The sequence below is a fragment of the Vigna unguiculata genome, chromosome 5, assembly GCF_037176805.1.
Source record: "Vigna unguiculata cultivar grain cowpea cultivar isolate G323 ecotype 2 chromosome 5, ASM3717680v1, whole genome shotgun sequence".
NCBI lineage: Eukaryota > Viridiplantae > Streptophyta > Magnoliopsida > Fabales > Fabaceae > Vigna > Vigna unguiculata.
The window spans coordinates 54,273,092-54,296,020 of record NC_140796.1 but is presented as its reverse complement, the minus strand read 5'-3'; the positions used below and the strand labels follow the sequence as shown (position 1 = coordinate 54,296,020).

Genomic DNA, 22,929 nt, shown 5'->3' with positions numbered 1-22,929 from the left:
GTCATGGTTCATCAGCGTGATAGGTTATGCAGATTTTGATTTCCTAAGCAGATTCGAGTTTTATGCAAAGAAAAATGCTTAGAATCTATTTGAAACACTACAATTATGTATGAGATGCATGCAGAAAGTCCAAAAAATGCAGAATTCATAGATTCACAACTTAAACCAAAGTTAGCAGCGAACCAGCAAATTCACGTATCAGGTCTTTTTTTAGTAGTTTTTTGACAGCAAAGTATTTTAGCTTTTCTACTACGCAAAAGTGAGTAAATGGCCTGAATGAAGATGCACACAAGTTTGAAATGATCCTAATTAAATAACAAAACAGAGGATTCGACAAAATAAAATGCAGAATTAAAAATCCTAATCCTAATCAAGCTTAAAACCTAAATAACAGAATTAACTACTAGAACTGTAAAATCCGGAATTAAGCATTTGAACATGATTCAATTGATTACAATGCAGTATAAAATGTAAAAAACAGATGAAACATAAAGTGCTAGAACGTAAATCAAATTTACGCCACTCTCTTTCACGGAGATACCTAATCATACATTTACAACTCAGACATAATCATATAGATTTATCCGAAGCCTTGGCTGGCTCTACATTTCGATGTTGGATAGGATTGGATACACATCAAGATATACAGAAGATACATAATAACTTTTTTTTTTTTTCTCTCACAGTGAGGTGAGAATGGTCGACGCGCTTTTGCACCGTGAAACACATTACATTCTTCTAACTGTACAGTATGCAGGTAGATCGTTAGTCAAAGAAAGTAGGAAAAAGTAGGGAAGATATAGAAACGGATTAGTAGGCATGCATGAATTTGCAAGTGTTAGCACAAGAACAAAAACGCGTGAAGGGTAAAGTTGGAGTTTTTGCAGCCATAGATAATGCATATTAGGTTGGATCGGTCGATTGATACCAACAAAAAAGAAAAAAACAAGAGAGAACAGAAAGAGAGCAAGATGAAGAGAAGTGTGCTTCCCTCTCTATTGTTCCTCTTTCTACTTCACCCTTCTGAAGGTGAAGACATTAGCATTTACTGGGGTCAAAATGCCAAAGAGGGAAACCTGACAGAAACGTGTGCAACAGGAAAATACTCCTACGTCAAAATAGCCTTCCTTTCCACCTTTGGGAAGGGCCAAACCCCACAACTGAACCTGGGTGGTCATTGTGACGCATCTTCCAATGGGTGCACTGAGATGGGAAGAGAAATTAGGAATTGTCAAGAGCAAGGGATCAAGGTGATGCTTTCTATTGGAGGAGGAAGTGGTGATTACTCTATAACTTCCCTTGAGGATGCTAAGAATGTTTCGGACTACTTGTGGGACAATTTCCTGGGTGGTTCATCCTCATCACGCCCATTTGGGGATGTAGTCTTAGATGGCATTGACTTTGTCATAGCGGAAGGTGAACCATCATTCCTGGGAAACCTTTCCCTTCTACTCATTTCATATTCCCAGACACGCAAAGTGTACCTGTCAGCAGCTCCTCAGTGTGTATTTCCTGATGCTAAGCTGGATTCAGCCCTTGCTACTGGCCTTTTTGACTATATCTGGATACAGTTCTACAACAATCCTCAATGCGACTACACCGACAACAATTTCGACAACCTCCTTAAAGCATGGAACCTTTGGTCCATGTCATTGAAGGCAGGGAAAATGTTTCTGGGGTTACCAGCAGATGAAACTGCAGCTGGAAGCGGTTATGTTCCAGTTGATGTATTAGTTTCTAAGATCTTGCCTGCAATAAACAAGACACCAAAGTATGGAGGTGTCATGTTGTGGTCAAGGTACGAGGATAAAACGAGTGGATACAGCTCCTACATTCAAAATTTTCACATAAATCAAACTGAAGAGTCTCTATGCACACAGCAAAGCCTTCCTGCATGCAGGAGCTCTGAAGTTGGTTTTGTCGAAAGTTTTGGTAACATGTCCACAGTTGGCATACAAGTTTTTACCGGCAGCAATGGTACGCAGTGCTGTGAGATCTTATGTAAGAACAATTGTTCGTGTCAAGCATATGCTCCAATAAACCGCAAAAACAATACTGGATGCCTGATATGGCTGAAAGGAACTCAATTCGTTAGAGCTTCTTCTGCAGACATAGCACTGCCTATCTATGTTTCTGCTGCACTGCTCCCAGAAGACAAAGGTACGTCCAGATTCCCTACCACCACATGTGACTATATTCTATGCTTCTAGCCCTAGAACAAGGAAATAAAACATTATGATTGGAGAATTACATAGAGAAAAATGACTTTTTCATAAGCTAAGTTGGTTATCATTTTTGATTCTTTGAAAGTATTTTCATAAGGTACCTTGCATAGGATATGAAGTAAGAATACACTAGTAATAAATCCTCTGATTACCATCTAAACAATTTTCAGCCACCTTTTCAGAGTAGTAAATTATCTATCTGTGAGTTGCAGTAAACCGGTGGTACATATGGCTCATAGTTGGGGTGGTAGCAGTATTTGCAATACCTGTAATTTTCTCTTTATGGCGTGCCATGTGGAGAAATTACAAAGCTAAAGGTAACTGTCATAATTTAGATATGGTTTAGTGAGATCAAGTATGTAAGACCTTTTTATAACTCACATGTTCATGTCTCACAAACAGTGGAGAGAAAGAAGATGCAGGAGAAGTTATTACATGACATTGGGGGTAATTCTAGAAAGAGTAAGAACAAGGGAAAGACAAGCAATGGGGTTGAATTATTCACCTTTGAAACCATTGTTGCTGCAACAGATAATTTCTCAGAGGCCAATAAGCTAGGAAAGGGTGGATATGGTCCTGTTTATAAGGTAATTTGAAACCTGCATAACAATTAACTAACTTTCTTGTTTAAATTTGAAACTGTCTGGATAAAAACTGATACAATGACCTTCAGGGAACACTGCGTGATCAGCAAGAAGTAGCAATCAAGCGACTTTCTAAAAGTTCAGGACAAGGGGTAATGGAATTTAAGAACGAAGCCAAACTTATGGCCAAACTCCAACACACTCATCTTGTAAAGCTTCTAGGATTCTGCATCCAGAGAGATGAAAGAATATTGGTTTATGAATACATGCCTAACAAGAGCTTAGACTTCTACCTATTTGGTAAGCTTTCTTTTGTCTCAACAAAGGTATTGCAAAAGACTGTGCCAGATGTTAGCATGCAGTGCAGAATCATTTTAACAATGATGCTGTCTTTATAACAGATTCAGCTAGAAAGAATTTGCTAGACTGGGAAAAACGGCTGAACATCATTGGAGGCATTGCTCAAGGACTTCTTTATCTGCACAAGTACTCGAGACTAAAGGTGATACATCGAGATCTGAAAGCGGGTAATATATTACTTGATCAGGAGATGAATCCTAAGATATCTGACTTTGGCATGGCTCGAATATTCGGTGTAAGAGCATCAGAAGAAAACACAAACAGAGTTGTTGGTACATAGTAAGTTCAGCTGGATCATGCATTTTCAAAACTCTTCTCTTTCATTCATATCCTTACGCAAGATTCGATCTTTTCAGTGGATACATGGCCCCAGAGTATGCAATAAATGGTGTTGTGTCCATCAAAATAGATGTATTCAGCTTTGGTGTGCTGCTGCTAGAAATACTTAGTGGCAAGAAAAATAACAGTAGTTACGACTCCGATCGTCCACTCAACCTCATAGGATACGTAAGTTTCTCATTCTCAAATGATTAGTTCATTGAATTTATGCTTATCAAAGGTTAAAAGTTTGGGTACTTGTATTGTAGGCGTGGCAGCTCTGGAAGGAAGGAAGAGCTCTGGGGTTAATAGACACAGATTTGTATGAACTATGTCCTCAGAATGCAGTTTTGAGATGTATTCATATCGGCCTGCTGTGTGTGCAAGATCAAGCAACGGATAGACCGACCATGGAAGACATTGTTTCATTTCTATCCAATGATACAATGCAACTTCCCCAACCAAAGAAACCAGCATTTTTCATCAACGTGGTTGTGGAAGAAGACTCAGAGCTTCCTTACAGCAGACAAGAACTTCATTCCTCAAATGACTTAACAATTTCTAGCATACATGGAAGATAATTGTACAACTGGGTTGCACCAGATTCCCCTTGTTAAGATTTTGGAGAAAAAAACGACCATCATTTCCTTTCTGACATTCCTGCATCACTTTTAGCTCTGGTAGTTCTTGGTATTATTGTTTGGAATATGCCAGTAAACTATATAACCTTGCAAAATGTTATTTTACACCACTTGCAAAAGTTGATAGTTCACCTTTTAGGAATATTTTAGTCAACAAAAAAGTTAACTTTTATAGTGTTATATTTATAAAGAAAGAAAGATTCAAAATATCATAGTCCTTTCTATTTTTTGTGAATAGTGAACACATTGGAATACTAAAAATACTAATACATTTAATGATTTGTTTGAAATATGATAGAGGAAAAAAAGAAGAAGGAAATTAAACAATTGTAGGTTGTTTTAAGAAAATAATGAGACCCAAGAAGACTTTCCACTAAATTAAATAATATAATAAAATAATAAGAATAAGAATATTCTATTTCAGCTTTTTATTGAATCCTTTTTTTTTCCTTCCTGCCACCAAACACGAGTCACCCACCTCCCACTTATGTAGTTCAACCCTGTACTCTAACCTTCCCAGTAATCAAATCCAACACGTATTCAAAAACATATTTGCTTTATCTCCACACGTTTTCATTTATAAAAAAGCTCTTTTCATCTCCCAAAGTTTTTGCTTCTTATCATCTCAAAAGTTAGCAGATCACTAAACTCAAATCACATCAAAGCTCCGTGAGCCCGTGACCAAGCCCGCCACTAAGCCCGCCACGTGTTCGTCAATGATTAGTGCACGAGTAAAGTATTTTCGGTATTTGCTCATCAGACCCATGCTAATGTGATATGTCACTACACCTATATATAATGACAACGCACACAATTCCTATTGCAAAGTTTTCATTTTTGAGCAGAGAAAGGGGAAGGAAGAAGAGGTGGGAATGGAGTTTTGGCCGGAGTTTCTTGCGAGTAGCACCGGAAAAGAGTTTGTAGCGGGAGGGTTTGGAGGCACTGCCGGAATAATCTCCGGTTACCCGTTAGACACTCTCCGTGTGATGCAGCAGAACTCCTTCAACACTGGCTCCGCCTTCAGCATCCTGAGAAATGTGGTGGCCAATGAAGGACCAACCGCTCTCTACCGCGGCATGGCTGCACCTTTGGCCTCTGTTACCTTTCAGGTAATTTTTTTTTTTTTTTTACTTTCATCCCTCAATTCACATTAGGTCTTTATCTGTTACTGTAAGTGTAGAAGCAGACATGTTTTTCGATCAGGCTCGTCACGTGGATGGATGATGGAGGTACTATATCCCTTTATATCCTTCACGTGCCGGTGCCAGAACACATCCAACCAATATCTTAGATTTTTGGTCTGTTCTGTAACTCTGTTCATTATTACATGTACCATCGTTCCAGCCACCTCAATTGCAGAGAGCTTGTTGTCTGACATTTATTTTTACATTTTTATAATTCGTGAGGTTTTTGAACTTGGAAACTCAATTTCTTTCATTGTGTGGCTGATTTTAATCAAAGTTAATGATTAATATAACAATACATTGTTGTTTATTTATTATATAAATACAAGTTGTGTCGATTGAATTTGTCTTTTATTGTAATAGATCGTGCTCTGATTGCTACTGAGTTTTCCGTGCTGAAGGGTTCAGAGGTTTTTTATGTGAAATGTCCTTATTTTATTTTCTTATAAGTCGGGGTCCTACTCCTAAAATTACTCCGCAGCATTTATCATATTATATTCATACTCAGTTATTGGAGTTCTCAATTCTTTGGAATGTTTGTGAATTCTTAAAGTCCCTATTGTTTACTCAATTATTTGTTAGTGGATTAACTACAAATCGTGGCCCACTGAGTGATGCACGCCTAGAGCCAATATTAAATTATATTTTGGATGAGCCATTGATCAGTGGCTTCTGGATTATTCAGGAATCATCAATTGATCCATGATCAGCATCCAATTATTATCGATACCACTAGCTTTCTAAGTCCTATCAATGTTCGTCTTCCTTCTAAAAGATACTAGCATTTTTTTTTTATTAGAGATTTTGTTTACTGCACAATTGTGACAGTAAAATGTGTTATGCCAGCAATAAAGTAGCTTTTTGATGGACAAACTTTTACTTTTAAGTTTACTCATTATGCTCAGTGTTTTACTGAGGGAAAAGAAACATGAACTCAAATCCTTCATATTGTCTTGTAGCAATGAATTATTACTTATCTATTTATATGTCTTGGATTTTGTTAATAATGGTCTTATGCACAAAAATGTTGGAACATGAACTCAAATCCTTCATACAATGTATCTATCCCAAATTGAGGTAATTGTTTTGTTGAGTGCAGAATGCAATGGTTTTCCAAATTTACGCAATCCTTTCGAGGGCATTCAGTTCGTCCGATTCGGTGAACGATCCTCCTTCTTACAAGGGTGTTGCCTTAGGAGGATTTTGCAGCGGTGCCATACAGAGTATGCTACTATCCCCTGTTGAGTTAGTTAAAATTCGGCTTCAGTTGCAGAACACAGGTCAATCGATAGAAACCCAGAAAGGTCCTATGAAGGTGGCAAAAAACATATGGAAAATAGAGGGTCTTCGTGGCATTTATCGAGGACTTGGGATCACCATGCTAAGAGATGCACCTGCACATGGTCTTTACTTTTGGACATATGAATATGCAAGGGAGAAGCTTCACCCAGGTTGCAGAAGAAGTTGTGAAGAGAGCCTGAACACTATGCTGGTATCAGGAGGATTAGCTGGGGTGGTGAGTTGGGTTTTGAGCTACCCTTTGGATGTGATAAAAACAAGATTGCAGGCTCAAACACTTTCTTCACAGAAATACAGAGGAATTTTGGATTGTCTTAGGAAGAGTGTTAGAGAAGAAGGATATGAGGTGCTATGGAGGGGTTTGGGAACTGCAGTTGCTAGAGCTTTTGTGGTGAACGGTGCTATATTTTCTGCATATGAGATCAGTCTGAGGTGCCTGTTTGAAAAATAACAACTGAAGCATTTAACTGTAGAAACAATCAAGTTGAAGGATCTTAATGTTCAAGTTTTGAGGGAGACATAGCAACCACGTACCATTGACATTCAGATTTTATGTTTGATACTTTCCATAATTTCCATTGTCAAACAATTCATTCACATTCAGATCAAACAAACAAAGGATCTTCTTAGACCTGTTTCCTTCTGCTCTTTAGTTAATATTTAGACACAAAGACAAACACACTGAAACACAAATACACAGAATCATTTATATATATATATATATATATATATATATATATATATATATATATATATATATATATATATATATATATATATATGGCAAGTATTTATACCTAGTATTCAATTTTTTTTAATATGAAATTAATTAATTCAATCACAAAATTTGTAATGTTATTTTATAAATTATATTAAATTTACAAATTTCATTTAAACAAATATAATAATCGATGATCATTTGAACGTATTTTGCCAATTTTATTAGTAAATATTAGCACACATGGAATATATTGGTGGGTGGGTGGGTATATGGAATGGTGGAAAATGTATGAAATGATAACTCTTTTAATTAGGTGAAATGAATATAAGTTATTTTAGGTTATATTTACATTATTAATATCAAATAAAAATACATAAATTTATTGATATGATCATATGAAAAATGCATAAACAATACTATTCAAACTTTTTAAAATAAGTGTTTGGATAAAGATATTTGTTCACGAGATACTCTTCATAAACTCTTGTTAAGTGAAAGTTTTTTTATTCATGAATATGTCATATGATGATGACTTTTAGGAGTTTCAGTCGAAATAGTTTATAAGATTCCATTTTACTGTAGATATTTGCTTTACACGTACACTTGGTTAGTTGAATCATGCTTCATCTTATTTATTTAAAATTTTTCTACTGTAGATATAATTTAAAATTTTTTGTGACTGTTTGTCATGTTATATTTTTGTACTAAAGTGTTTTATTTATTTTTAGTTTGTAGCTTAAGATATTTTAAACCTCTTCTAATTTTATTTATTAGACACTTCAAAATCTATTACCTTTTAGTTTATATTGAATGCTAAATAATAAAACTAGATTTTGTTAGCAGTAATGTTTCTACTATAGTTACAAATAATATGAACAATATCCTAGAGAACTTTTTTTAATATTAATAAATTGCCTTTGAATTTTTGTGATAGCAATACACTACTATTCAAATTTGTGAACCATTTGACAAATGTTAGGAAACTTCTTTTTAACAACAAAAAGTAAGAGTCTACATTAGGATAAGGTAGAGAGTATTGTCAATAATGTTTATATAATTGGATGTATAGTTTTGAGCCTAATAGTCTTACATTTCATTACCAATTCATTGTGAATTATTTATTGTAATATTAATTACAAATAATTAAAAATGCTTTATTTATATGAATAAATATTAATATTTTATATTTCACAAATAACTTTTAGAATAGAAGTAATTAAATTTTAACAAATCAATTCGGTTTTAGTATGACCTTTTTTAAGTTTAAAAAATGTTTACTTTGGTAATTTTCATAGTATATTTACTTATAACTTATTCTAAATTAAATACATTAAATTTGAATTGATTTCAATCTAAATTATTAATTTTTTTATTTGAATAAAATATTTCAATTATCATCATCTATAAATATTATTCAAAGTAAAATAATTTTAATCATAAAAGATATTAATATTAATTATCATTTTTAGTAAATATTATTTATTTGATGAAATTCATCAAGAACTATGATATTAATGAAGATTTCTCTTATATTGGAATTAATTTTATGAAGTTTTAGTTAGAATTGTCTTCTTCAACTTTCTGATTGATTTCACTGTAAATTTCATCAAGTTGATATTATCAAAAAAATCTTAATCATGTATTGGTTGGAAGTTTTCCTAATTAATTAGCATTATAAAGTAATCCTACCAAATTAGTGACAAAAAATATTAATATTAATAATATAAAATAATCACAATGAACATAAAAAAAAAAACTACGAGACTAAAGTCAATTGAATTTTTTTTTAATTTACATTTACTAAAAAAAACAATCTTTCTAATATTAGTTAAAAAAAACTTCAACTTATTTTAATCTCAAAATAATACTGGAAAAAAACAATAAGAATAATTCTAACAATTTTTTTAAAAATAACTCTTGTTAAAACTAATAAAAAAATTCTAAGAATTTTAACAATTTAAATAAGAAAATATCGCTTATCAAAATCACTACAAAAAATTATAATAAACATGAATGAAAAAGTAATAATTGTAACCATATTTCGATATCACTTCACTTCGTAATTTTTTTGTTATTTTTTAGGTTTAGAAAAATTTTAAATTTTTTTAAAAAGATGTCCACATGTCAACTGTGTGTCACAAGAGTTCTTATATTCATTGTTTTTGTTAAATTTAATTACAATTTTGTCTAAAATTAAATAATTTCGTTTCTATCGAAATTGACATCAAATCTAATTTTGTATAAAATTTATAATGATATTTTTATTAAAATATTCTTTGTTTAAAGTTACAATTATTGTAAAATTAGAATGAAACATTGTAAAGATCACGACTAACACCATAAATCTAAAATTATAAAATTAGTTATCATCTTTACGGTTTTCATTCTAATTTTAAACTAATTGTAACCCTGTTTCTATAAAAAAATAAATATGGTCTCGATCTGAAAAGGAACAAAATTGTTCCATTTAAAAATTGAACTTAAATTAGACAAAAATAACGAATTTAGAGACCAAATTAAATATAAAATATTCACTTTGACACATGATACACGACTGATTTCTTTTTTTAAATAAAAAATAAATCACGAAGTAACACATGATAGTCACTATTTATTATCGTTAATTATCTAAATGGTGTTAGTAAAAAACCAAATTGAATAAATTGACAAAAATTTAAACTTAATTGAAAAAAAAAATTAGGTCTAAAATGAAAAAACTGAACAAAAGTAATAACCAAATATATATTTTAACCTAAATTTAGAAATATGAAAAATTCAAATTTTTATTTGTTTGCAAAATTTAAATCTTTCTAACTTTAAAAAAAATCATAAAATTTTAAAAAAATTAACTTCTTTCTAAACTTTTTGGCTAAAGAACATTCCAAATTACAAAATATTTCAATTTTTCTATAAAATAGAAGTTATTTTTAAAGTACCTTATAAAATATCTTATATAGTCCTTTAAAGTGTACATTTATACATCTCAAATTGTCCATTTATTTTCTTTTGTTGCCATGAAAAGTCACATATCATTCGAGTCTTTTCAACTTGAAGAAGATTATGGCATTCTACAACATACCGAACTCAAGTACAAGTTGAGATATGTGTAGTCAAATGCATCAAACAACACACAATCACCTACACTTACTCAGATCCAACCAGATACATCGTATCGGACCCGACTCGATAAAATTCAAAGTAAAGTTGAGCATCGATTGAATATATGGTTAATGTTAAATAAATTAAATAATTATGGTCGGATTTAGATAATAAATTAGAATTTTATGATACTAGATTCAACCTAATTCTATATTTTAATATTTTTTATTTGTAAATGTTTTAAAAGTTATTTTTAATGTAACACTTTATTAGAAATTAGTAGTAAATTATATAAAATTATAATTTATTTACAATTATTCTTGCATGAATAAATATTATATTATTATTCGACGATGAAGTCAATAAAAACTCTAAAAGTTAAATATTATATTATGCACTCATGAAATGCATACATTTAATTGTTGGAGTCCAATCTTGTTTATAGGAGATTAATCTAGTTTTACCTTAAATCAAACCATGGGCTATGATTTGGCTGTGTATTTTTGTCCAACTTTATTTGGGCCTATTTGGACTTAATTGGGCCCAGACTACATACTTATTATTCTTTTATGTTGTTTCAGCTGATTTCTTCCTAAGTCAAAGTAGACGGCATTTTGGACATTACCACTTCCATATTTGTTCTTCATGATTGTGACCGATTAGTGTACATATCGTCTCTTATAATTAAGGGAATTTGATAGTTGACTAATTTTGTCGTTATGTAAACAAGTTATTTCATATAAGGTGTGATAAGTGATACGACGCTTTCTCAATCGTTATGCCGCTATGTGTCTAGTTGTAATCTTTGTAGTGTTCCTTTAGACCTAACAGTTATTTTAGGTCAACAACTTTAGAATTAACGACCTTTTGGGATAGTGACTATATTTTATGGTTAAATTCACTGTGTATATTTATGTCATTTATTAAAAGATAACTTTTTAGGTTAATAAAATTAATTTAGTATAAATTTTCAATCCAAAAAACATAATCAAATTAACTGACTACCCAAAACAATGTGAATTTGACTAACATATATTAAATAGTTAAAATATAATTTTTAAAATATTAAATTTAGGTTAAGGTTGAATCTAAATCCGATCCAATCTACCAACACTCGTCTTATTAAAATGAATAATTTAAAAAACTGAACTAAAAAATAAGCTAAAGGATTTAAAAGGTGGAATTTTGCATATTGAAAACAACTTTTACAAACATTACCAAATTGCCTTCTAAGCCTGCACTGTAGCGAGCCCAATGAGTGGTAGAACAATCATGAAGTTGGTGACTCTCATGCATTGCCATTCGTTGGTTCATTCAATTTGTCTTTGAATAAGTACCATGTCTCACTCCCTTCACTTCAGGGAACATTTTGCTTAATAAGTTTAAAATCGAATTAAAAAAACAGTGAAAAAACAAAAGAGGCCCCGAAATAACGATAAGAGGCCGGAAAGGCTGGGCCCAAACGCAACACAACACGGTGCAGCGCCGCAAATTGTTACGGTGCGTTGCCATCAAGAACGAAACCCGACCCGTGATGGGCGCCACGTGGCAGAAGGTTTTAAAAGCATGCACGCAGAAGACCACAAGTTTTGAATATGAAGCCAAGCGCGCAACGTTAAATAGACACAAAACAGAGGCCGTCCCCACCCATGTGGGACGGGACAAGTTCAAAAAACCACGGGACCTACCCTACCCCAACCCCCAACGCTACGACGTCGTTTGACTCCTCACTCGCACGTGCCAGGCACCGTGACCGTTCAAAAAATTTCAAAGCCTCCCTTCCTTCCTTGGTTACTCTACATACATACAACAACAACACCTTTGTCGCCCCTATCGTATCTATTCCTCCCTTCCTATATCTTCGGTTTCACTCCACTGCACTCCACTCTGTTCACCTCCATCACACCCTTCCCTTCTGATCTGATCCTCGATGAACGGTGCAGGGAGACAGGGGCTGAGATCTGGTGCGGCGGGCGTGCACCACCAGCGCCAGTACTCCGATAACTTCCTCGATGGCTCTTCCAACGGCAACAGGTGGCTCCAATCCGCTGGCCTCCAACACCTTCAATCCTCCACCAATCAACTTCCTCCGCTTCAGGTGATCTCATTTTCTTCTCCCTCTCTCTTTTCTTCCGCTATCGATCTTCTGTTGGACCGTTGCGCGCAAGTGTTTTGGTCCGATTTCATGAGATTTGTTTCGCCTTTGGAATGCGAGCAGGACTATAATTTATACGGCGGAGGAGGAGTGCAGGGCGGAAGAATGTACCGGAACGCGCAGAGGAGCTTTAACGGAGGGACTGAGTATTACGTGGAGCCTTCCACTCCTCCCGGTGGTTACCGTGCTTCGATGCAGAAAAAGAACGGCGATGATTTGTCCGCTGATTTCAGCCCCGGTTTGTTGGATCTGCATTCGTTCGATACCGAGCTTCTTCCTCCTGAGGTTATTACTGTATACAGCGGATGGACTTTCTTTTGATTTATGTGCTTTCTTGTTAAGTTGTCATTCGTCTTGTGTATAACGGTTGCATTGCATCTTTTGAAATGTTACGGCTGTTACAAATCTCTATTTCGTTGACTCTCTAACCCTTGAAAGTGTTTGTTTATACTATGCAAAATTTGTGTTGATGTTGTGGGATATTGTTATGGCAGCCTCGGCAGATCATTAACTCTGAACTTGCACGTCCGCTGGGACTTTGTTTTTTAATTTATTGTTCATCCATTTTCATGTAACCTGAGGATATATGACATTTCCTCAATCTTGATATTATGATAATTGCATTCTTAATTTGATCATATGATGCAAATTGTAAGTAGAGGCACATGAAAAGGTAGCTTAAACTTGCTTATAACTGCCTTTCCCTCTAGATGCCAGCCTCCAATGCATATGATGGAAACTCCCTGTATCAACCTGGCCGAGGGAGAAGCTTTGATGACTCTGAACCTTACATGTTGAGCAAACAGACTGGAAGAGCTCGTGCTCCTGAAAACATATTGAAGAGTTTTCCTGCAGAAAAGGAGAAATCTAATTCTGTAGCAAAGATCAAAGTTGTGGTATGTTCTTTTGCATATGTAGTTTACCAGTCATGTTTCACTTATTTTAAATGTTTTTTTTTACTTACTGTTTGATAGTTATCTGGACTTTTTTCTTTTCTTTAAGACTGCATTAGCACAGTTCAAGCTTTGGATACATTGAACATCATATAAATTTCATTGAATTATCAGACAATGAATATTAAAATTTTGTTCAATTGTAAGGAAAAGAACACAGCTTTCAATTTTCTTCTAATATCTGCATGTTATTTTTAATACAGGTTCGTAAAAGACCAATGAATAAGAAAGAATTAGCAAAAAACGAGGAAGACATTATAGAAACATATTCCAATTCTTTAACAGTGCACGAGACTAAACTGAAGGTGAGTAAGAGCCAACATTGATCAATGGTTCCAATGTCCAATGTAGTATACTCGTCCTTGTTGCTGAAAATGATGACTTATGTACTATGAAATTTAGTACTATGCTGGCTATGTAACTATATTTCTAAATTTTTCTCTTGGTGAATATAATATAAAGCAAAGAAAGGTATTATGTGGATTGTGGTTATCTATATGTTTTAAATATTATGTACTCTTTCTGGGGATTGAACTGAACCAGAATATTTTGTCCATTAATTTCCTGACTATCAGTTCTTATGGTATGATAATCTAATTGATGTTTTATATTTACACATTTTAAAATCATACGCTTTACAGGTGGACTTAACTCAGTATGTAGAAAAACATGAATTTGTTTTTGATGCTGTTTTGAATGAAGAGGTTACAAATGATGAGGTAAATATTGTGTACACGAATGTTCAGTTGAAAGCCTGACACCTTGTTTTATATCCTCATGTAACTTTGTTTAAATTCTTTTTTATAGGTGTATCGTGAAACTGTAGAGCCTATAGTTCCAATAATCTTTGAACGCACTAAGGCAACATGCTTTGCCTATGGACAAACAGGTGATAACACCCTCTGAATTTTGATTTTCTTGCTATTGCATTTTGCCTGAAGATGTGCTGATTTTATGCTAAGTTGTAAAGTGATATTTCCGCTTTACATCATACATCTCTTTGGGATTTCCGTGTTTCTTTTCACTCTCTAAAATTAAAAGTTTTATGTTTTGTCCATGACCAAAATCCAATTCTCAAAATTGTTTTGAGGCTTAGTTGTTGACCAAAAATCAAAATGTTTTAGGCTGACAACTTAACCTCAATGATTTGTACTATAGTGGGCTTCTAAATACCATTTCCGTTCTTCTAGGAAGTGGAAAAACTTACACTATGAAGCCACTGCCACTTAAAGCATCAAGGGACATTCTTAGATTGATGCATCATACTTACAGAAACCAGGGATTTCAATTGTTTGTGAGCTTCTTTGAAATATATGGTGGCAAACTTTTTGATCTTCTTAATGATCGAAAGTAAGTAAAATATCTTCTTTTTTTTTGCACCTGTAATCTGTGTTCTCGATAATTAAAGTTGTACTTGTGCAGAAAACTTTGCATGAGGGAGGATGGTAAGCAGCAAGTTTGCATTGTGGGTTTGCAAGAGTACCGAGTATCAGATGTGGAGAACATCAAAGAACTGATTGAGAAAGGAAATTCCACTAGAAGTACAGGCACCACAGGTGCAAATGAGGAATCGTCACGGTCACATGCAATACTTCAACTTGCTATCAAGAGGTCTGTTGATGGAAATGAATCCAAACCTCCCCGTTTGGTTGGCAAGCTCTCCTTCATAGATCTTGCTGGAAGTGAACGTGGAGCAGATACCACAGATAATGACAAACAGACTAGGTATGATTAAGCTGAATTATATAATATGGATTTGTCTTGTTAAATTAAGGAATAGAAGATGTCTCAGAATTTGATTCTATTTTGAATTGTTTGCATCCCTCTGACATTCTCACGTTAGTCTAATGTATGTTTGTTGTTGCGTCATTTGTTTACAACCATATGATTCAGAATAGAAGGTGCTGAAATCAATAAGAGCTTACTTGCGCTAAAGGAATGTATAAGAGCTCTTGATAATGACCAAGGACACATCCCTTTCAGAGGCAGTAAACTGACTGAAGTTCTGAGGGATTCATTTGTTGGCAACTCCCGCACAGTTATGATTTCATGCATATCACCAAGCACCGGTTCATGCGAACATACGCTGAATACATTAAGATACGCTGACAGGTAACGTGAATTTTCTGATAGGTGTAGTTCTGTATCCCCCATTCCTTCAAAGCTCCCGCATCATTCGTCAGACAAACACAACATACCCACCCATGTGCTAACCTAAAAATAACATTTTGTTGTTACAAACCAGGGTGAAAAGCTTGTCGAAAGGGAACAATACAAAGAAAGATGCTATATCATCAAATTTCAACCTTAAAGAATCAACCGCGGTTCCGTTATCTTCCATTGCTGGATCAGCCTATGAGGATCGCACAACTGATGGATGGCCAGATGAAAATGAAGGGGATGATTTTAGTCCCCCTGAAGAGTATTACGAGCAGGTGAAACCATCTTTGAAGAAAAATGTAAAGATGGAGTCATATGCTACAACTGATGACAAGTTGAAGAAACCCAGTGGTCTGATGAAGTGGAAGGACCTCCCAAAAGTTGAGCCTCAAACCACACACGCTGAGGATGATTTAAATGCCCTCTTACAGGTAAGTTGTTGGCTACTGAGATAACGGGTATATTACAAAAGTCACGGCTGATCTTTATTTAATGCTTGTCTTTATTTCAGGAAGAAGAGGACCTAGTAAATGCTCACCGGACACAAGTAGAGGAGACCATGAATATTGTTAGAGAGGTACTAAATTGTCGTTGTTGTATCTTTTCATTTATTCTTTTGAGTGATGTTTCTCAAGATTATTGAATACGACTACACAGTAGTGAGTACTTAACTTTTTTATTTTTATGAATAATCAGGACTTATGTGCATCTTTTCATCAAGAACATTGATATATTCATACCAAACTTCAAATTTATTGAATCTCTTAATGAATACTGCCCATGGTGTTATTCATTATTGGAATAATTATATGAATAGGTCCTATACATTCTATTTCTCATTCATATTTTTATCTGCACTTGGCATGCAGGAGATGAACCTCTTGGTTGAAGCAGATCAACCAGGGAATCAACTGGATGATTATATAACAAGACTAAATGCCATTCTTTCTCAGAAGGCTGCTGGCATCCTGCAGTTGCAAACCCGTTTAGCTCATTTTCAGAAACGTTTAAAGGAGCACAATGTTTTGGTTTCATCTACTACCGGTTACTGATAATTTAAAACAGACTCCCTTGTTAGAATGTTTTATTTCGGTGATCGGAATCATGCATTTCTGTGATTCAGGTGGAGATTATATGAGGTCTGAGATATATGACGTGACCCTCTTACTAGTTGATTCATTGTTTTGCCTATTCTCCTCAGGATAAGAAACTGGGGTTTGGAGTCTTCATTTTTCTCTTTACCAAGAATGTAGACTTGTATTGGTTTTACATGCCTCTATCAAGGCAATGTATCTGTGTATAAAGCTGTCATTCGTGTCAGAAATATAATATAAAACCATTTACTTGTTTTCATTTATTAACTTGAGCTTCTGGAATTATAATAAATGCTGTATCTTCCCCCGCTCCCATCTTTTAATAAAATAGGTCAATTTTACTCGGCAAATGGAAATATAAAATCCAGAGCAATTTCAGGTTTTATGAATTGATCTAATTACATATTGGTTCTGATTATTGATCAATGGAGCATTAATATTTTTCTTGATGTTTCCTATTTCCTACTAATCTTTGCGAATGAGTTACTGTAGTTCATGTAGGTATAAATTCACAGGTTATAGACACGTTCTGCTGTAAATTAAAAACAAATCAGAGTTTACATACCTTAAAAGAATTGTTGCGATATGTTTTAATTCTTCCTTAGTCTTTTTTCAAATAAAATTACAGTTGTGCAATGGGCATCAGTATAAATGCGAGCTGCCAAAGTTCCTGAATTTTCCAGCGATTCATCGTTGTCATGAAAGGAGTGATGTAATAACTACAGTACAGTTGAAGAATTAATGTGGCAGAAATCATGGATAAAAACAATGGAAAAAAGTGGCATAGAAGATTGTGACCTATAATGATATAGATACTTGTTAACACGACTGGTCATAACTTTAATAACTTGTCTCCAGACATTGAAAAGAGAGTATAGTTAGACTCCACTAATAGGCTTTAAATTTTCAATTTAGTTTGGTCTAGTTTGAACTTTGAAACATGATTTGATTGTCTTTTAAGCAGTTCTATTCTAAAAAGACAAAATTATCTGCTATAAATATATGTAGAAAGTAGTTAGAATTGGGAAAAGGCTATATGTTGTATCTACGAATACAGTTTTACTGAAGCTAAAGAGTACCAAACATTTCATTAACAAATTAGTACAAATTGAATGCGAAACCGATCAAACTCATGCATCCCCTGATCATTCGAAAAACAACAGCCAATTTTCATGGAAACTGACTTAAAAAGTTCATGTCTGTAAATCCTATCCCTCGTTTTATCTGTCATTCCTTTCACCGAATCTTGCTATCCCTGGCCTATGTTTAGAAATGAGTGGGGAAAAGTTCAAACAATCTTATAATCACGCTTAAATGACATCTTTTCCATGTGAAACAAAGATTTTGAGACCAGACATGTTCTAATTCTTTGTTTCCCCACCATGTATATGCAAGACTCCAACTTCACTGTAGCCCACCCAAAACCCATACTAAAGATGCCAACTTTGATCTCCTCCTTCAATTTTCAAAAACTGCAGCACCGATTTCAAACCAATCAATCACTGTGTTTTCTCTTTCCTTCAAGTTGGTTTGTAAGAGTTTTCTCCTTAAACAGAAAATGGGACACATGTCTTATTCAGTAACAAGACAAAATTTGAAATTCTAGTAAAGATGACAGTATTCCTAGAAAGTTTTTGAAATTGGGAAATTTGACAAACTGGGTTAGAAACTCTTACCAAGTAATTCATGTTTATTGTGTACAAAATAGATTCAATTGAACATTGAAATGAGCAGAGAAGTATAATAGCGGGAATTCACTCCAAACAAATTCAAATAGCTCTAAGCACACTGAGAGAAGGAAAATCAGAGACACAAAATGGTAGGTAAAAAACAAAAAGAGTTTTGAATTTCATATACACTACAACATTCTCTGCGTAAAAAGATGAACTTATCTACAACCTGATTGAGCCAATTCTTCCCTTTGACTTGGAGCGTTTGACGCTGATAGAGGAATCTTGAACCGAAAATTCAGTGTGCATGTCATTGAAGAACTTGTCCACAATATCTAAATAAACAGGACTTTTGAGGCGTGAGTAGTAGTGAAGTGCCTCTTCTATGTCCAGCACGTGCTCAACATCACCAGTATCCATCATCTCCAATTCCTTCATCTTCTGCGCCAAGTCATGAACACCCTCTTTCTTTCCCAGTTCACAGCTTTTCTTCTCTTCCACTTGGCCAACTTCACCAACGATCTTTTCTGAACTTTCTTTCGGCAGGATTTCAGCGTTTGCAGCATCTTCCGTTTCCTCTCTGGACCTGCTCATGCTGTTGTTGTCGGCACCCCTCTTTATTCTGTTGAGATCAGACTGCAGAATGTCGTAAAACTCATTGTAGAATTGATCGCTTGTGTAAGTTCTGGCATTGGCACTGCGACCGAGGAATGGATTGAAGGAGAGAGATCTGGGTAGTTTTTGGTAGCCTCCAAAGATGACAGACTTGAAACTGCGGAGGGTCTTGTGAAGTATAACCTTGCTCTTGCGAATGGTTTCTCTAAGCAGCATTTGTGGTTTGGCTCTAACTAACGTGAAAAGACAAGGTTTTCTCTCCCAGTTCCTCCAAAAGTGCTCTAGAGTAGATGCAGTGTTACTCTGCTCTACCTCTCGTGTGTTCTACAATTTTGTCTTACTTATGTTCGCATATAAAGAGACTTGGTGCAGATGCTAACTATTTCCAAAGTTTTACTAAAAGAGAGATACAATTGTACTCTAAAGGGCTGTATTTCGTTTGGTTTCTCTACTTTTTTTTCCTTATCAAGATATATTTTTGACTACTAAATTTTGACAACTTTATTTTATAACATGAAGTGTCATCTTTTAAGTGATTCTGGAATATTAAGAATGAGAAAATATAAAAAATGAAAAAACACTTAATTATATTGTGCCATACACAAATTCGAAAAACATATTTAAGTGAAGATTACAAGATTAGATATGGTGACAATCTGAGCACCTTAGTGTTCTTTCCCTTTGGATTAAAGATAATTGAAGAAAAAGTGGGAGTTTGAGGACTTTAGTATCTAAGTAGTCACTAATATTATGTTGATTTTGACTTGATGCTGTTTAAAGTGTAGTGCCATTGAGTAAGATGCAAAGCTAAAGGTGGTGGGTGGCTAAAAGATTAAAAAAACTATCAAATTCTTAGAGCCAAATTTGAATGAAACCTTAGACCCCTAAATCAAACAGTATGATTCTTGCAGTGGTTAACTTTAAGCATGCAAATCTGTTTTAGGAACTGCAATAACAGCAATTACTTAATACGCAATCAGATACTGTTTTTAACAAAAAAGTTCAGTATGGATAACTGAGAAGAATTAGTGGTACTCTTGGTTATATAGTAAACCCAGTTTTAAATGCCAACCGTCCCTAGCTAGCTAGGCCTTGTGAAGGAGAAAAAAACCTTATTTATTAGTAAGAAAGACATTAATGGTCCCCAATCTAATGTCAGGTTGGCACTGAGAAATGAAAAGTGAAAAACAAAAAAAAAAAACTAATGAATCCGTGATAAAGATAATAGAATGATATTTTGACTACTAAATTTTGATAATTTTCTTTTACAATGATATTTTCTAAGTGGTTTTGAAATAGGCTTAAATACCTTTTTCGTCATCATTTTCTAAGTATTTGTTGCAGATGGTCCTCATTTTGACAGAATGTATAAAATGATCTCATTTTTATCGAATGTTTAAAATAATCCTCATTTTCGCAATTCGTATTTTATTTGGTCCTTTTATGTGACGCTGTTTAAATTAGTAACGGAGCGCTGTATAAGTAACATTGTTTGTATGTTGCATTGGAGTATCTTACGTGTACCTGTGCAGTACTATGTTACTGATTTAAACGGCGTCACAGAAAATGACCAAGAAAATGACCAAATAAAACATGAATTACGAAAATGATGACCATTTTAAACATTTGGTACAAATGAGGACCATTTTAAACATTATGTCAAAATGAGGACCATCCGCAACAAATTCTACGAAAATAAGGACAAAAAAAGTATTTAAACCTTTTGAAATATAAAGAATGAGAAAATAAAAAAATAGAAAACTACTTAGACGGTACAGCCTTCATATTATAAGAAAAAATTATCAAAATATAATAGTCAAAAAATTATTTTTCATTTAAGATAAGATGAGATGCATTTGGTTTGACATAGTGGGAGGTCACTGTCGAAGACTTGGAAGAGTTAAAGTCCTCCACCCACCTCTGTCCTGAATTGTAAGGTTAAATGAAGTGATTGCACTTGCAAAAGAAAGTGGCACATTATTGTTTCTTTCTTCAAGAACTCGTGCCCTGCAATGAAAGCTACTCAACTCTGCCACTTCACATAGCCTGTAGAAGCAGGCATGAACACCGATTGTATGTTTCTCAAACTGCATTTTTCATTCATGACGATGCTGCTGCTGCTGCTGATTTTTGGTACCCCAGATATCTTAAATGAACCATATATAAGTAACTACGGGTCTAGAATCTTTAATAACTGTTGTCTTCAAGTTTGTACACTTAAAAGTTAATTATGAAGACGCTTCATGATGAAAAGGGAACCTTGACAAAGTATAACACAGTAAATAGGTTAAGTTCAGATTTTATGGTTCTCAGAAAGCAGAATTTTGAGGATTATGGTAGGAGATTTTTTTGGGTAAGAATAACATTTATAAGTGGAGTGGTGATGATATTATTATGGGTCCTACAGTGCTATAAACTAATTACCTGGAATATTAAAGAAGCAGAATAATGGAGGGGACCATGCAGCCATGCACGTAAACCGAGGATAACTTTTATTCAAATTTGGGCGCCAACATCAGTTTCTTCTTTTCTTTTTCACACTGACACCGACAACATAGTTCAGCATCACCACTCCTGAATTGGAAGTTGAAGGAAAAAAAAAAAAGAAGAAGATGCTAACTAAGACAAAATCCCAAAAAAATTTCTACAGAATTAATAAATTCCATACATTAACTTTATTCACACATATAAAACAACTTCATATGTTAAAATTAATTCAAAACACCATTTTTAACAAAATAGAGATTTTCATGTAACAAAGTTTCACACTAAACTAAAATATAATCATCATTACATAACTTTCGTAAACTTTATAATTTAGTTTGGAAACTAAACACAAGTTTTCACAATCGTTTGTCGACGAAAAATAGATTTAACTCATCTAAAAATATATTATACATTATAGGATCTAGAACACATTTCAAATTAACATTCCAAGATATATTTTAACATTTTGGAATGCATTATAAATTGTATAATCCATAAATCTAAAATAATTTTTGCATCTAAAAATGTATTTTAAATTACTTAATTCAAAAATTCGTAACTCATTTCTAGATTAAAATCAGTTTAAAAAAATATTTCCAAATTTGATATTGTATAATCTAAAAATATTTTCAAATTATGTATCCCAAAATCTAACTCGGATAATTTATATTTTTTCAATATATCCATAAAGGTGCAAGAAGAAGAAATAATGGAGATGGAAGAAGAAAGAATTCATTAGCGTGGTGGTTTTGAATAAACAGATAAAGAGGTTCTTTTTGGTGGGTAAGGTCCGGACTTGATGAACTCTAGTCCTAACCCGAATACCCAGACGTAAACATTTGGGCCTTAATGTTTTACACTTGGCACTTCCTTCCTGCACCCCCATTAATATAAGAAAAATACCTAAATATTCTTCGATATAGCATCAGAACCCACTTCCATTATGCTAAAAAAATCTATTTTAAAAAAGAAAAATGACATTTTAACAATATTTTCTTACGATATAAAGTGTTATTTTTATGTGATTTTGAAATATTAAAAATAAAGAAAATAAAAATATAAAAAACTAATTAAAAAATATATCTAAGTTTGTCACAATTCAGTAGTCAACAAATATTTTTCTTTGGAAAACTATTTCATGTAGCAATTCTCCGAAAACTTTATTTCCTAAATTATTATTATTTGCATTCTTGGAAAGTGTATTCCGAAAATCTGTTCCAAAAATGTATTTCAAAAAATGTATTTTACGCGTTACAAAAATTTTGTTTCCAAAATTCTGTTACAAAAAATTTCGTTCTGAAAATATTATTTCGAAAATCCATCCTATTTCGGAAAGCCTGTTCCAAAATTCATAATCCGGAAAT

The 22,929-nt window shown here is 33.7% G+C and overlaps 4 protein-coding genes across 5 annotated transcripts; 3 read left to right on the top strand and 1 right to left on the bottom strand.

Annotated features, from left to right (window-relative positions):
• Positions 1-236: 236 nt before the first annotated feature.
• Positions 237-4,235, top strand: LOC114184107 (G-type lectin S-receptor-like serine/threonine-protein kinase CES101). Its single transcript, XM_028071351.2, has 7 exons — positions 237-2,160; positions 2,438-2,542; positions 2,628-2,812; positions 2,899-3,109; positions 3,211-3,448; positions 3,526-3,676; positions 3,757-4,235. Exons 1-7 carry the CDS (start codon positions 897-899, stop codon positions 4,066-4,068), a joined length of 2,466 nt encoding a protein of 821 aa, XP_027927152.2. The 5' UTR covers positions 237-896; the 3' UTR covers positions 4,069-4,235.
• A 428-nt stretch (positions 4,236-4,663) lies between these two features.
• Positions 4,664-7,242, top strand: BAC2 (Mitochondrial substrate carrier family protein). 2 transcript variants are annotated; one of them, XM_085673713.1, is made up of 3 exons: positions 4,664-4,873; positions 4,974-5,237; positions 6,412-7,242. In XM_085673713.1, exons 2-3 carry the CDS (start codon positions 5,001-5,003, stop codon positions 7,060-7,062), a joined length of 888 nt encoding a protein of 295 aa, XP_085529839.1. In that variant the 5' UTR covers positions 4,664-4,873; positions 4,974-5,000; the 3' UTR covers positions 7,063-7,242. The 2 variants fall into 2 exon arrangements, with proteins under 2 accessions (XP_085529839.1, XP_027926497.1); XM_028070696.2 differs by lacking the exon at positions 4,664-4,873 and having other exon boundaries at positions 4,957-5,237.
• Positions 7,243-12,223: 4,981 nt separating this feature from the next.
• Positions 12,224-17,060, top strand: LOC114185407 (ATP binding microtubule motor family protein). Its single transcript, XM_028073119.2, has 12 exons — positions 12,224-12,529; positions 12,650-12,871; positions 13,297-13,482; positions 13,743-13,844; positions 14,181-14,258; positions 14,347-14,428; positions 14,730-14,889; positions 14,962-15,264; positions 15,433-15,651; positions 15,785-16,130; positions 16,211-16,276; positions 16,569-17,060. The coding sequence occupies exons 1-12, from the start codon at positions 12,362-12,364 to the stop codon at positions 16,749-16,751; spliced, it is 2,115 nt and encodes a 704-aa protein (XP_027928920.2). The 5' UTR covers positions 12,224-12,361; the 3' UTR covers positions 16,752-17,060.
• A 1,468-nt stretch (positions 17,061-18,528) lies between these two features.
• Positions 18,529-19,472, bottom strand: LOC114184089 (LOW protein: ATP-dependent RNA helicase-like protein). Its single transcript, XM_028071328.2, has one exon. The coding sequence runs from the start codon at positions 19,292-19,294 to the stop codon at positions 18,686-18,688; it is 609 nt and encodes a 202-aa protein (XP_027927129.2). The 5' UTR covers positions 19,295-19,472; the 3' UTR covers positions 18,529-18,685.
• Between the last annotated feature and the right edge of the window lie 3,457 nt (positions 19,473-22,929).